Source organism: Acomys russatus, chromosome 23, assembly GCF_903995435.1.
Source record: "Acomys russatus chromosome 23, mAcoRus1.1, whole genome shotgun sequence".
Taxonomy (NCBI): domain Eukaryota; kingdom Metazoa; phylum Chordata; class Mammalia; order Rodentia; family Muridae; genus Acomys; species Acomys russatus.
This window is the reverse complement of record NC_067159.1, coordinates 19,699,045-19,715,652: the sequence shown is the minus strand read 5'-3', so window position 1 is coordinate 19,715,652 and position 16,608 is coordinate 19,699,045. Positions and strand designations below refer to the sequence as shown.

The window sequence follows — 16,608 nt, the reverse complement described above, 5'->3', positions numbered from 1 at the left end:
TCTCTTCCACCTCAGTGCTCTCCACCAAGGGGGAAGAAAATGGAAATGAAATGAATTTGCCCATCAACAAAACAAAAAGTCAGAACAGTGTATTTGAAGAGGTTAAATAAAAACTGTCCTTTCCACGAAAAGAGAAGGCTGTGTATTTTCTTTTCTTTCTGATTGTTATAAAGATGTCTTGCTTGGAATGCTGATACTAGTTTCTAATTAATGTCCTCTACCATGTGCATAAGTGTCACACAGTCACCCAGCACTGCTCAATTCTTTGTATGAATTATCTTGGAAAGACAAGGGTGGACATGGGAGAAACTGCTTATGCAGAGGTTTGTCCTATTGGTTTGGAGACCAAAGAATGCAGGCAGAGTGTTTGAATTTTCTTTTAAAACCTTGGGACAGAGATTTAATACATGGACTACATTGAATCCTCGCTATCTTTGCAAACTTGCTCTCTCTCTCTCTCTGTCTCTCTCTCTCTCTCTCTCTCTCTCTCTCTCTCTCTCTCTCTCTCTCTCTCTCTCTCTCTCTCTGTCTCTCTCTCTCTCTCTCAAGCTGAATCTGAGTGGAGATATCTTCTTTATAGTTAATCTCCCTATTATTACTGTAAAAAACAAAGTCAGTTGAGCTGTAGGGAGTAGAGGAAGCCATGAGTGAGCATAGTCTTGAGTGAATGTGTACTGCTGATGTGGGCATGTCTCTGTCAAGGACTGCAAGGCCTCAGCACTATGGGAGTGCTAAAGCCTTCCCACCTGGGGATGGCAAAGTGGGGGGTATTTAGTTCAAGCCAGTGTACACAAAACCTAGTGACTGCACCTTCCTCTCCCTCCCTCCTCCAGATGTTTTCAGCCTGAGTCTTCTGCCTACAAAGGCCTCCTACTGAGACCGGTTAACCCTTTCCATGTGGCTGTACATCATAAACAGGCAAAGGTTCCAAGTTGCTATGGTAGTAGATGTCACTCCATCAAAGTGAGCACAGTCCACCTGATGCCAGCTTCTCTGTATGTGTGTCCGTGTGTCCATCCTTTCCTCACTGCCTCTAGCAAGAGTTCCAGGACCAAGGTCCAGAGTTGTAGCATAGCAGAGCTAAAAGAGTCTGGGATGATCTAACTTGGAACTTGGAATCCATATTAATGGGGTTTTGTCTTTTTTTTTTAAATGAGCATAACTCCTAACAGTTACTAATATCTGATGTACATCCTCCCTTGGACCCAGGAAGACAATTATCTTAATGGTTTCAAAAACAATTTCTCAGGGAAACAGCCTTTGGTATCTTGGTCACTATGGGAAGGCTGTCCTAGAACTTCATTATGCACCTATTGGAGGAAGATCTTAGGCACTTTGTTTTCAGCATCATGAGATCTGATTACCACCCTGCCACAGGCATTGCTATGAATTGTGAACCATCTCCTGTACCCATGTGATGTAATGAATTATGCCTAATTGGCTAATAAAGATGCTGAAGCCTATGACTGAACAGAAAAGAAGAAGCAGAGATAGAAGTCAGCTGCCTGGGCTTGGGGTCCAGAGACCACATAGACAGGAAGAGAGGAGAGGGGGCAGATAATGGAGAAGAAGGACATGGCCTGATGGAGCAGATCAGACCAGAAAGGATGACTTATTTGGCGAGTCACTTGGGCTGTATAGCTGAGAGATAGCTAAATAACTTAGATGGTTGATATCTGCCCAGTTCCTTTGCTTTATGCTTGTAAAATAAATCTTAGTCTCTCAGTCTATTATTTAGGCAGATAGTAGGGTTAAAGGAAACTATTGTTTTAATAAATTATATTCTACATGCACCATAGAATTGAAGAGTGAGCTGGTGTGTGGGTGTGTGTAGGTGTGTGTGTGTGTGTGTGTGTGTGTGTGTGTGTGTGTGTGTGTGTACATGTATGTATGAGACAAGGGTGGCTTTATACTACTATAAAGCCAAAATACTTTGTTTGGCTAAGAGGAGAGAGGCTTAAAATTTTATTCAATCTAGCCATTCTTATGCCAGTTAAGAGGTTTTAATCCTCTGTATCTCGGTGCCCCTATTATTTTCTCTCTTAGCCACAGGAAGGCCCCTACTAGAAGCCAAAACATCTGTAGTATGAAATTCAGGCTCAATTCAGGGTTTTTGTATGAACCATCCAGTCCTCTTAGGTGTGGTCATCTTCATCAAATGGTAAATGGCCACTTCTTGTCATCTCAGTGTCATGTGATGGCCATCTGTCAAATATACAGGTGTTCTCTTCTATTTCTTTTAGAAAGATCAACACCGCTGATTGTTTAATAATTAACTCTGTTATTCTTTAGACCATCTACATCATGTAAAATTTTCCCATGTGAGCAAGTGGTTCTTACCTGAAATAAAACCAGAGCCTATACAATAATAACTAATAAAACCAGAGAATAGGGAATCCAGTGCCATTTTATGACCGTAGGACTAGGACATTAAACTTTCTGTTCTCGCTGCCTGAGAAGAGGCTTCACAATTCAATATAGATCCTAATTTTCAGTGAATGACTTATTTTTAATTTTAATTATTTTGGACTTCTCACTGGAGGCAAGTGAAATTATGAAAGATATTTGAAAGGAATAAATGATTTAAAGCATATAGAATATATGTGCATATACATATACACATATATAGATAGATGTATATAACATCTTAAAAGGGGAGTTTACTAACAAAAACTTAGAATTGGGTGTCAGCATGCCACTGATTGAAAAATCTTAATCATGTTATGCTGATGCTCACTGGCTCATATGTCAATGAAAGGTAATTATCTTCCCCACGTCTCCACTAAACATGAGTACATACACACTCACATGTGTGTGCATGCACATACCACACACACACACACACACACACACACACACACACACATACATACACACACACACATGCACGCACTACACATAGGGAAGAATACTTGGACAGTGCTTGAAAATAATATACCAAAATATCACAGTTGTGCTTTGATCAATTGTGTAATGAGAGAAAGAAATATTTTCACTGTGATTATCTGTAGGATCACCAGATGATTAAACAAACATAAGCTTGAAAAAGTAAGCTTGGAAATGCCCACTGTTAAGCTGATGAGCCTCAGGTACCTGGCTGCCTGTAATCAAAAGCAACAATGGACCGAAGAACACAGAAGTTGAAAGAATAAGAATGTAAATTCAGGCTCTAGGATTGGTCTTTCCCAGAAAGATTCTTAACATACTAGACCTCTCACCTCCCCAGTAATTCATGAATAAAAGTGAGAGACATGCAATGATAAATTGAGGCGCCTTCTTTTATCAGACTTTTGTTAAGCATCCAGACTACTATGGAATAATAAATAAGTGGGCCACAAGATGGCGTCTGTAGCTAATGAGTCTGTTTTTCCTTTAACCCTTGCAGTTTTCAAGCTGCACACACAGCTTACATTATAATCATAGAAAAGTAGTACGGAAATCCTGTCATTTTAAAGTTACAGATGTTTCTAAAATTAAAACATGAAAGATAACCCTTAGAATCTGGATCAGACTTTTGCAGAGGCAAGGTTCTTTTTTTCTCTTTCCTTTCATTTTCTTTGTCTTCCTTTTGGGGGGGAGGGAGGAGGAGACTAGGAATTGAATCTAGAGCCTTTCATATACCAGGCAAGTGTTCTACCATTGAGCAATATATACAGAATATTTGTTGATTTGAAACAAAGACTCGATGGCTTGCCCAGCTAGGCCTTGAACTCACTCTGTAGTCCATACTTGCTTTGAAGTGGCAATCCTTCTGCCTTACACTCCCAAGTAGCTAATATTACAGTCTTTTTTTTTTTTATTTTTTATTAATTTATTCTTGTTACATCTCAATGGTTATCCCATCCCTTGTATCCTCCCATTCTTCCCTCCCTCCCATTTTCCCCTTACTCCCCTCCCCTATGACTGTGACTGAGGGGGACCTCCTCCCCCTGTATATGCTCATAGGGTATCAAGTCTCTTCTTGGTAACAGTCTTATACCACAAGAACTCACTAGTATATTTCCTAACCTACTAATTTTGCTTAAGCCTGAAACTTCCATATAGAAAACAGGCTTCAAAACTGTTAAATGAAGGAATGAAAAGCTCCAGACTCTATGTCCACCAGTTAGTAAGCATCAGGGTATGTAGGGGAACAGTAGCAGCAGCCACTATGGTGATGATTGATAATATTTCTCCTGTGCCCCTGGGTCTTACTCTTGGAAACTGTACAAATGGTAATTACATTTCAAATACCAAATACGTGGGGGAATGCTTAAAATTTTATGGTCACTGTATTTCATAATGGCTCTAGGTAAGCAGAACTAGACAAAATTGTAAATCATGGGTAATTCCATATGCCAACTTCTTGTCAGCCACTGTCTCTGGAACCTTCCATATTAGTGTGAACTTGCTTATTCTATAAGTGGATTAATAAGCCAAACAAAACAGAAAGTCGCAATGGTATAGACCTCCTCACATCCCACAAGGTGACACAATTTTAGTACCAGCTCCGGAATGTGGACATTTCTGGGGAAAGCTGTTGTGTCTATGGGAGCATTACTGCCATCATTGATTCTTTAGAAACCTTGATGACATCTGTTTGTGGGATTACTGTGCAACTGGGAATTAAAGCGACATTTGCCTGCTCTGGTAGCAAAATATCATCACCACCTTTGCTGAAGCAGCGAGAGATTCACTTTCAAAACTGAAAGTTAGTTTTGGAATTAAAGCTTAGTTGTCCTAGAATCTCTTCCTCTTCATGTATTTGGCTCCTTTTCCCACCTTCTGTCTCTCAGAGTCCTCTGCTCTAAAAGGGCTGCAGTGTTTGTTTGCCCTTTGGCTACCAAGCCGAGAGAACACTTGCTGGATTTTCAGTTACAGAGGATTTGTTGTGAACCTTATTTTCAGCTGCACCCTCATCCTGGCCAACACACATCCACCACCTTAATTAGTCTTCCCCAGGGTGGATCACTCACTGTATGTTCTTGTGGCAAGAAACAGTCCAATATTCTGTGAATAAGTTTTGATTTGTTTTTGATATGTATTACATGTAGTAATATTATTATGTGCACAGGTGTGCATTCACCATGGCATGAATGGGGAGGTCAAAGGACAACTTTGTAGAGCTGGTTCTCTCCTTCTACCTTTGGTTCTGAGGATCCAACTCAGGTTACCAGGCTTGCATAGGAGTGCCTTCGCCCTCTGAATGACGTAGCCCCCAAACTCATTCTCTAAACTAAAATGGAATTGTCTGATTCCATCAGAAGACATTTTATAATAAAATGTGGAAAATGGTGACACACGATTCAAAGAAAGCAGAATCCTGCTCACTTATATAAGTAACTAAACATGATTAAGCTAGTTGACACTAAAAAGGCCAGAGACGATACCCAGGAGTAATGTCATTTTTTAAATCTGTTTTCCCTCGTTCTAATTTATACAAATACCAACTTGCTTCATCGATAGTAATGATTTAAAAGTAAGAAAAAATAGATGCCTTTCAGTTTGTTTATATGATGGATTACATTGCTAGATTTTCATATATTGAACCATCTCTATAAGCCTGGGATGAAGCGTACTTGGTCATAGTGAATGATATTTTTAATGTGTTCTTGGACTTGGTTTGCAAGTATATTGTTGAGTATTTTTGTGTCAATGTTCATAAGAGAAATTGGTCTGAAATTCTGTTTCTTTGTTGGGTCTTTGTGAGGTTTAGGTATCAAGGAGACTGGCCTCATAGAGTGAGTTTGGTAATGCTCTATTCATTTATATTTTATGTGGTAGTTTGAGGAATATTGGAATTAAATCTTTTCTGAAGGTCTGGTAGAACACTGTACTGAAACCATCTGGCCCTGAGCTTTTTTTGTTTGGGAGACTTTTAATGACTGCTTCATCCTCCACAAACTGTTGCACCAACCAATGACAATACATGCAATAACGCTAGACCCCCATTTAGATGTAGCCAATGGACAGCTCATTCTCCACAGTTGTGGGGAGAGAAGAGACTGCCTCTAACATGAATTCTGGTGCTCCCGATTTGATCATTTCTCCTTGGTGGGGAGGCCCAGCAGCACACAGAGGAAGTGGAAGCAGGCTATCCTGATGAGAGCTGATAGGCTGTGGTCATATGGTGGGGGAAGAGATCCCCTTTCTGTCAGAGGCCTAGTGGAAGAAAATAGGGAGAAAGAGAGAGGGAGGATGGGAATGGGAAGATACAAATGAGGGGATAACAATCAGGATATAATCTGAATAAATTATAATAAATTAAAATTTAAAAAAAGAAAAAGTAAATACTTAATTTCAACTCAAAGCCAAATAATGGAAAACACCTATTTAAGAAGCTAAATTACAAAGCAAGTGCCACTAAGTTTTGAGATATTGGTGACTTTTTTCTTAATGTTTTTCAACTGTCACACTTCTGAGCACAGGAGTCCTCTCTGTACTAAGCTGTCTAACTGTGCTGTGTGAACTGTCCACTGCTTGAGGTTTTAGTTAAGTTTTCTAGTTCAAAACAAAGTGAGGAATAACAAGAAATGAGGAATTTTAGACATAAGCTTTTAATTTTTCTATTACATTTATTTATTTGCTTGTTTAGTGTTTGAGTGTATGCATGTAGAGGTCAGTGGACAACTTGTGGGAGGGGTTATCACCTTCCACCATGTGGATCTAAGGCAGCAATTCTCAACTTGTGGAGCAAGACTCCTTTGGCAAACCTCTGTTTCCAAAAATAATTACATTAAAATCCTTAACAGTAGTATAATTGCAGTCATGCAGTAGCAATGAAAATAACTTTATGGTTGGTAGTCATCGCAATATGAATTATTACATCAAAGCACCACAGCATTAGGAAGGTTGAGAACCCCTGATCTAGGGAACCAAACTCAGGTTGTCAGGCTCTGCAGCAAGCAACTTTATCAGCTGAGCCATCTTGCCCCCCTTTATTGATTTTAAAAAGAGATATATGATTGGCATGATATATGTGCCAGTTATCAGATAATTCAACTAACTATTACCCCCACATGAGTCAGAAGGAACAGCTAACTAAATATACTTATTTAAAGTTTAAAAATACTAAAATACCAAAAGAGGACCAGCAAGATGGCTCAGCACATGAGTGCACTTGCCACCAAGTCAGGACTCATATGGTATAAAGGGAGATCCAGTTCCCACAAGTTGTCCTCTGTCCTCTACACATACACATCCTGTGACGTTTGTACCACACCCATAAACACAAAATTACATAAGTCAATTAATTAATAAGTATATTAAAAACAATTTAAAAATCCCTAAGGAGATTGAGTTGTATCATGAGTTGTAGTTTAAGACCAGATCCTTGGCTTTGCAGACCATGATGGTCATTGAGCTGAAACCCTGAGCAGAAATGAGGCCAGAGGACTTGAAGTCATAACTTAATATTTAGAAAGTAAACAACACCTGAAAAAACAAACAAAAAAAGAACTTATGATAAAAATAAAAGTGCAGCCCTTATATTGATGAACATGTTAGCACTGATTGTTGAATAAATTCCTTCTTTGTAGTCATCTGCATTTACTGTGAATTAGCTGAAAACCCAGTGTATCTAGACTCCATCACCTTCAAATGATGTAGCTACTCCCAGAACTAAAGCATGGCCAAGTGATTCATAGAGAATTAGCTTCTATATACACAAAATTTATACATATGCTTACATTTCCATTGCCCTTATTCCTCCTATATTTTCTTCCCACTTCTGCCAAATAATCCTTCTTCTACTGTGTAAAAGACAGACATCTTGTCGTGTTTGCCAGTGACTTATTAAGTGTACCCCAGTAGTGACATAGGAGATCTATCATTCTCCATATGTTGATAAATAAACACTAGCTATGGTCCCCAGGAGATTTGCAGCTCTTTAAGTGTACCTAGGTTATTTGAGCCTCAGCTCCCTCACTTGAGTTTATGACAGTAATTGAGCACTCAAAAAAAGCATGATGTATAAAACAACCATTGTAATGCCTGTTGAGTATTCATAGCAATGCATGGAATGCTGATTATACATGTTATTCTATGGGAGTTGTTTCGTGGTTTTCAGTAACCAAAATACATAAGATGTTTTCTCTGCCTCCAGTTGCCAGATGACAAGGAAGCCACTCGGTGTCTAATGTCTCCTTACCATGTTTCAGTGGCCTTTGTGCTTACTTTATGATGTGCTTCACAATACTGGCCAACACAGAAGGCAGCTATGATGCCAAATCCTTTAGACTGGCTTAGTCGACGTACAATACAACAGGAACTGGAGAGAAATTGTTTGCGGACCAGTGTCATTCTTCATAACATTTGGAGTCTTTATTTGACCTGAATTCTAAACAAAGAAAGCTGCGTGGAATTTCACACTAACTTTGTCCTGGGGGATGGGTGGTCAGTTTATTTAAGTGGTAGTTTGGCTGAGTGGTCAAAAAGATATGCTCTTTATCTGAAGGCAGTCAATGCTTTGGATGGTTCTGCACAGTTAACAGCTACCAGCTATGGGTGAGCTACCAGAGGATGGTCACAAGCTCAGCTGGAAAGAGGTTTGCAGGAAAATGGCTCTACAACCCATAGACAAGATAGTGGATCTTTAGTTTTCATGTTCTTTTTCATTTTTATGCTTAAATTTGGTGATGGAGATCTGAACCTGAGTGTAAACTGAGAATATTGGTTCTTATACAACCAACATTCAATTACATATCTGCATAAAAAGTAAACTATAGTTATTTTTCTTACAGATTTTCTTTCTCAATACATAGAACTTTACATCTATTCTTAATTTTTGGAGAACTTTTGTTTTAGTTGAGACCAGATAGGCTTTGAAATTCAACAAATGCTCTTTAATGTGTGTTGAGATGATGCTGTGTTTGATGTGTCCGTAGGGTTGAGCGTTAATCAAACCTCGCATTTCATGAATAAAATCCATTTGCATATATTTCTGGCTTCTCCTTGCTAATTTTTAAAGACTTTTTCATCTATATTTCTGACTAAAATCATCTGCAGTTTTTCTTCTCCTACAATGTCTTTGAATACGCTAGAAAGCTCTCCTGTGCCTTCCGTCCTCTGTATCTGGTGCTTCTTTGCTTTGGTCATCTTTGCCTTTTGAGTAATTGGGTATTGTTGCGTTTCATCTGACTTCAATTATAAAGGCACAAAGCCTGCGTTGTTGCCTCCTTGGAGTCAGTAGTATCTGAGCTAATGTTGTCTTTTCATTCTTCACTCTTGAAAATTTTCTTTGTCACTGTAACAGTGTGGGAGAACTAACCAAGGATCTTATGCATGCTAGGCAAGTTTTGCACGACTAAGCCCCTTTTCAATCTGTTAAGGCACTTTAACATATTACCAGTCTTCTCATAGAGTCAACAGTTTGTGTCATTGGTTTTTTTCTTTCTTTTATTTTGTCTATTGTCTATTATTGAATCCTCTGGATCATCCAAATAGATAGACAAATGCACAAACATGCACATACTGCTGCTTTCTTTGTTTTTAATATGTTTGTTGGATGCTAGTTGTTTTGCTCTTTTGGTTTAAAATAGAAATTAAATTCATCTATTGGACTTTTTCCTCTTCTCTAATGTAGGCAATTAGTCTTTCTCTGTTTGCTCCCTTAGTGGTATTTAGTGGTGCACAAGAGTTTTTTGATATATTGTTATTTCTTTTCACTCTGTTAAAAAATACTTTATTTGTAGGTTTCTAGGACCCTGTTTTTAATAGCTGAGTAGTATTCCATAGTGTATATGTACCACAGTTTCTTTATCCATTCTTCTACTGATGGACACTTAGGCTGTTTCCATATTCTGGCTATTATGAATAAGGCTGCTATGAACATGGTTGAGCAAATTTTCTTGTTGTGTGCTGGAGTGTCCCCTGGAGAGGGAGACCTGGTGGCACTCAGAGGAAGGACAGCAGGTTACCAAGAAGAGACTTGATACCCTATGAGCATATACAGGGGGAGGTAATCCCCCTCAGGAACGGTCATAGGGGAGGGGAATAAGGGGAAAATGGGAGGGAGGGAAGAATGGGAGGATACAAGGGATGGGATAACCATTGACATGTAACAAGAATAAATTAATAAAAAAAACTTTATTATTTCACTTCTGGTTTCCTCTGTGGTCCAGAAGTATTTAAAATTCTCCTACTCAGATTACAAGTACTTGGGAGCCTTATTGGGTGTTTCTTTTAGTGGTTTCTAAAGTTAATTCCACAGTATTCAGAGACCATAATTCATAGGGCTTAAACCTTGTATGTATTAATGTTTTTTGAGGTAGGATCTCATTCCATAGACTAGCTTGACCTGAAACTCACTATGTAGCCCAGATGAAGATCCTAAACAATGGGTAATACTCCAGCCTCAGCCTGTTGTGTGTTGGGATTATAAGCATGTGCCACCATACCAGTCTGCTGGGACCTCTCATGTCTCAAGAGTATAGTTCATGAAAGAAGATGTGTTTTCTGGGTTTTTTTTCTTTGATATTTATTAGGCCAACTTGATGGATCACATGCTTTAAATCTAAATCATTGTTTTTCTGATCACATGTTAAACATAAGAGGAGCTAAAAACCAATCATGAATATACTTGCCCTTTTCTTTGTTTTGCTATGTTTTTGTTTAAAATATCTTGAACTTTTAGGTTTTCTCCTATAAAAGATCATCTTTATCTTCATAAGGATCTTTGTTCTGAGGTCTTTAATATAGTATTAGTATTCAGCCTTTTCTTTTGACATGTGTTTTATACAAACACACGCACATCATTTTTCGTTTTCAATTTTGCCATTATATTTAAAATACATAAGAAACTTAAACTACAGGTGGGTCTTAGTTTCTGTTCAGTAGACAATGTATCCTTTTATTGAGATGTATAATCTGTAGACATTTAAATTGACTATTGATAGGATTAAGTTTGAGTGTCTTATCTTATTTTTTATTCATTTAATTATTTTCATTTTTCTGGCTTTAAGTGGTTAATAGACATTTTTATATGATTTCTTTTTCCTCTTCTTGGTGGCATCCTATGTGTATTTCTTTGTTTTCTCATTTTAATGATGGTTTAGCCGTTAAATATTTAGTCTCAACTCCTAGTTTCAGCACATAATAAGTTAACTGGGAGCTTTCTCAGAACTCTTGTGCTAGACACTGTGCATGAAGTGTATACAGAGTTGCAAATGTGTATACTTCATATGTAAGGTAATGAGATTCTAAGGCACCTAAGCCTGTTGGCATCATCATCCCCAGGTCTAGATGCCAATGTGTACTTTTTCAGGTCCAGATGAGTAACTCTGAGCTCTCTTTTCTCTCCTGTCAGTGAGAGAGCAATGGACAGTTTTTTAGCTAACTCTTCTTTCAGCTTTTCTAGGTTTTCCTCTTACTTGTCAATGGTATCTCTCATTAAGAATTAGAATAGCTGGCTGGAAGGATGGTTCAATTAGTAAATTGCATGCTTCACAACCTTGCTCACCTGTGCCAGCCCAAGTAAAAAGCCTGGAGTGGAGGCACAAATCTGTCATCCTAGTGCTAGGCAGCTGGAGACAGAAGAATTCCTGGTCCTTGCTGGTCAGACAGTCAAGCTGAGTCAGTGAAGTCCATGCCCAATGACAGAGCCTGTCTCAAAAAGCAATATAGATAGCAATTAAAGAAGATGGTCAATGGCCTCTGTGAACATGCAATGAAAATGCCTACACCCCTTTAAAACACACACACACACACACACACACACACACACACATATGACCGAGACAGGATAGAATATTAAAATATCTGAGAAATGATAGATACTCTCAAGCTGATGGGAGAAATAGCATAGATTGCTGTAGGAGTGTGTGTACTAGGTTGCACTATTAAGAATTTTAACACTGGCTACAAACTATAGCTGATCCTTCTCATGTTGTTTATGTTGCACAGTGCCTTGCTACCTGGGAGACATTCCTCACCTCACAGACTGGACTCCCCTTGGAAGAAGACTCTGAAGATAAACTTTAATCCTACAGAAGACTCCTGTTTGATCTTTGAGAGACAGCATCTATCAACCAAAGTTATTTTTTTCTGGATTGGCTATGACCTTTATAAAGAGGATGACAAATGATTTTGCACTCTCTGGAAAACCAACAACTTTAGAAACTCAGGTATTCCAGGTGATCAACGTGAATTTGTGATGTAAATATATCTATCTAGATATATAGGTCTATTATATGACATATATTCTATAGATCTATAGATCTACTATATGGATAGATATTTGTATATGTCTATGTGGTTAGAAAGAGATTTAGTGTAATTTTAATTATGTTCTTAAATTTATGTACCATTAATTTCATATAGAGGGTTTTTTTTTCTTACACATTTGACTGTGGAACATTACATTTTTCAATTTGTTGCAAAGACTTGGTTTTAATAAAATCTTTAATAAGAAATGGATGTCTATGATGTGTTCTTTTTCTATCAGAAGTCAAACTTCTGAAGCAGTTTTAATGTCAATTATTATGAATTATCAAGTATACTATGCATGTACTTTAATGTCATCATAATTTACTTTGATATTAAGAATTTGAAGTAAATCACAAAATTATTAAACATCAACAGCAATTGTTTAAATTTTTATTAAATATTAAGTGGGTTTTTTTCACCAATGTAATTTTTCCAGAGTAGTTTTGTTATTATTTGTCTTATTAGTTAGAAATCCACACACAACCTCTACACACTAATAAATGGATTTTCTTTTGGTGGTAAAGTTTTGCTTGTCTTTACACCTTACATCCAGCTTTTATTTTTAATGTATACAGCATCTCGAGTCTACCTATCACAAAGCTGTGCTGAGCGTTCTTGTGGTCCACAGTGATGGAGAGTGCTTATGTGTACTTTGCAGTTACCACGTTCCCTTTTTCAGAAACAACTTGGCAATGGACATGTTTTCGTTACTTTCCTCAAAGCAATTACCTTTACACAAGAGCAAACCATGGTTTGAGTTGGACATGCCAGTGCCTGTTGCTGGGAATCAATGAAAGTCATAATATATTTTAAAAACAAGTGTTACTATAAAACATTTCCAAATTTTGCAATTACTATGAAGCAGGAAGTTGAGTTCTTTCTAAGCCGTTCACTCCCTCCTTTCATTTCAGTTCCCTGGAGGAAAACTAAAAACATTTTACCTTAACCGACTAATCAATCAAAACAGAAGATTAAGATGAGGTCTCACTATGTCACCCTGGCTGGCCTGGAGCTTGCTTTGTAGTTAGGTTGTCTGCTTTCTGCATTCTGAGAGATCCACCTGCCTCTGCCTCCCACATCGTAGGTCACTCATTTGGCAGAATGCTCGGGCTCCAGTCATGGATCCCTGATTGGACCACAAGCACCACATAAACTGGTAGGTGGCATGAGCCTGTTATCTTCGTGCTTAGGGTGGAGGCAGGAAAATCAAGACTTCAGTTAATTGTTGGCTACATAGCAAGTTTAAAACTATCCTTTGCTACATGGAATGATATATGTATATACGTACAATATAGATAGATAGATAGATAGATAGATAGATAGATAGATAGATAGATAGATAGATAGATAAACTTACTTATATATGGGAGCTAAGTTCTTTGTGTGGACTGGGTGCATGGTAGAGAGACCAGGGCAAGGCTAATAGCTGGGAGGTTTAACTTGGAAGCACTGCACAGCCTGTTTTGTTCACAGGTACAAAATCCCATGTTCATGCCTTATACTTCACCTTTCTAATTGTTTACCTTGACTTTTCAAAGAAGGTCTCACTTTGTAGCCCAGAAAGATCTACAGAACTCAAAATGGACTGAATAGGAAACATTATTTGATATATATTTTTTTCCAAAACCAAACAAACACAAAGATATATCCCAATATGTCCCCACCCAAACTGAGATTCAGATGCTCAGTTTAAAGTGTAATGATAGCTCATTGCTCACTGGCTGCCACTCTGCACAGGGTAGGAAAGAGATAGTCCCTTTCAGGTTCAAGTCAGGTAAAAATCCCCAGGGACAAATGGGCATAGGGAAAATAGCCAAGCCTTTTGTCACCTCCATCATCCATTCCTGTCACAGGTCATTCCCTGTGGCTAGGAACAAAGATCAGTTCATCATTCTAACAAAATGCAGTATGTAGGAATACTCTGGCCAAATTTTTAAAAATGTACAAGTTTCACTCAGGCTAAATGACAATAATAATCATCCAAATGAAAGGACAGTCTTGGGCCTGGAGCAGTGGCTCAGCACTTGGGAGCACTTGCTGCTCTTGCTGAAGTCCAATGTTAGGTTCCCAGCACAGCAACTCATGACTCCAGTTGCAAGGGAACTGACACCCACTTCTTGCCACTGAGGGTACTAGAAACACACCCGGTGTGCTTGCATAGACACCAGCATATACTCATACATGTAAAATAAAAATTAAAACAGAAAAATAAAAGAGTGAAGAAATCACATCACGTGTCCATAATACAATTTAAATTGAGCATGACCCATGTAGAACTATATTACATTTACTTAATTGGCCCTGATCTTGTGCCTGAAGTTCTTCAACAAGCAAGGACTAATGTCAAAAATGGCACTCCAGAGCACAAGGATGAGAGATTACAAGTGTAAAGAAGCCATTAATGCAGCACCTGTATTAGATGGAAAGTCAGTCCTAATTTCTCTGGCAAAGAAGTAGCACAAGAGTGTGGAATTAGAGCTATTAGTTTGCTCATCTATATTAAGAATAACCTTTACTGTAGATTTGATTGAGCATGAGCTTATTATCCAAAAATGCATTCCTGTATTAGCCATTGAACTGAGAATCCACTGAGACACGTCCCTGTGGAGAAGATAACGCATGGCAAGGCTGTGATCTTCTCTTTAACAAATAGGTTGAGCTACGACTATATCACACTGAAATCATGGCTACACCCACCATTTCCTAAAGAAGAAATTCAAGCTAGTATTTTTAGATCGTTAAGCACCATGAAATTTTCTTTGTTTTAGAGATTTTTTTTTCTGGGTGCTTTAAGTTAGGTTAGTTCCCAGCAATTTAATGGTATTTGAACACCTGCAGATCAGTGTCTACACAACTGCAATGTGAATCCTGTAAGAACTCAATCTATTGCTGAACCCCACAGTTGTGTGATGTTTTGACCTCTTTTACAGTGCACCTCTTCATTCTGGTAATATGGTACAGAGATGGTGCTCTGCTTTGGATTTTGGAAGCCAGTTTTAATACATCTCAAATGAAACCTTCACACAAACACATTACATAGAAACGACTCATGACTAAAGCAGTAGTATTGTGCCCATTTGTATACTATGCAACTATATATAAAAGATTTAATGTAGCATTTTCTTTTGATCTATTTTTTAAGTAGGAATCATTTAGTTTCTATTTCTTCAAAGGATAAAGGGGACAGACAAGGATTTTTGACAACTATACAGTCATAGGAGCCATAGTGGTATGACCTTCAAAATACCTCTCCAAAGTACCATCCCTCAGCTGGGCCTGAGTATTGACCACAAGAAGATCTACTTGAATTTTGTCTTTTCACTGGTCGGTTTAGTTGGCTTCTCTTAGGATCATGCTGTTTAAGAGCTAGGACCTCATATTATTTCTATCAACTTTGAAAAGATGAGGGAAAAACTCCAAGGGTGAGTGGCCCCTGACAGTTGTTTTCCTTAACTGACTCCTTGCACCTCCTCCAGCATCACCAGCATAGAGTCCTCTCCTCATCATGCTCCTTCAAAGTTTTATGCCATTTAGACTAGAGGTCATCCAACCACAAGATACTGCCTCATTAAACTAGAGTTTTCCATGGTTTCCCACAGTAAAAGAAATTAAGGAACATGTACTTTGGTATTCACATAGCCAAGCCTAACTGTATGTGTGAACAGTTTTGGAATTTTTTTTTTATTATCCTTAAATACATAGATTTTTAGAAGACAGTGAGAAACTGTTGTAATATCTTTACCTGGAAAAAAATAAGTGTTCATAAGGCAACTCTGACAAGACCGTAGGGTTCTCAGATATTTGTTCAACTGATATGACTGTTTCTTTGACTGTGTGTGCAAATCAGTTTAATTTTGATGCTTAAATGATAGTTTATGTGGACTTCACTGACTCAGTCAAAGAACAGATAAGCCACAACACTCAACTAAGTGTAAACCCCTCACATATACTGGCCACTGAATGGATTCATTGGCACTTTCACTGTCTTTAGATTTGAGCTTTTAACTTTTAGAGGTTCTTTAACCTGCCATCCATGACTCCATCTATATTGTCTACTTTCCTAGAATTTAATGCCATATAAATCCCTTTCTCTGCTGCATCTTCCCACAATCTTCCTTATTTTCATTTTCTCTCTTCTTTTCTTTCTTTTCTTCTTCTTCTCCTCCTCCTTCTTCTTCTTTTTCTTCTTCTTCTCCTCCTCCTCTTCCTCCTCCTTCCCCTTCTCTTCCTCCTTCTCCTCCTCCTTCTTCTTCCAAGGTTTCATTATGTTCAAGCCTAGTCTGGAACTCAGTGTGCCTGACTCCCACTCTCTTGAGTTCAGAAATTATGAGAACATCCCTCTATGCCTGACACCAGCATTTATTTCAAAATTGGCTAATGGAACCCAAAAACTTAGAATCTGTACTCTATCCTACACTGCTTAAT

At 38.2% G+C, this 16,608-nt stretch overlaps 1 protein-coding gene across 1 annotated transcript in view; it reads left to right on the top strand.

The window, feature by feature from the left end:
• Snx7 (sorting nexin 7) overlaps positions 1-12,572 on the top strand; it is a 93,268-nt gene extending 80,696 nt beyond the window's left edge. The window contains exon 9 of the mRNA XM_051165994.1: positions 11,881-12,572. Within this exon, the coding sequence (XP_051021951.1) occupies positions 11,881-11,958 (78 nt within the window). The 3' untranslated portion in view covers positions 11,959-12,572. The remainder of the gene's footprint in view (positions 1-11,880) is intronic.
• The last annotated feature ends 4,036 nt before the right edge of the window (positions 12,573-16,608 follow it).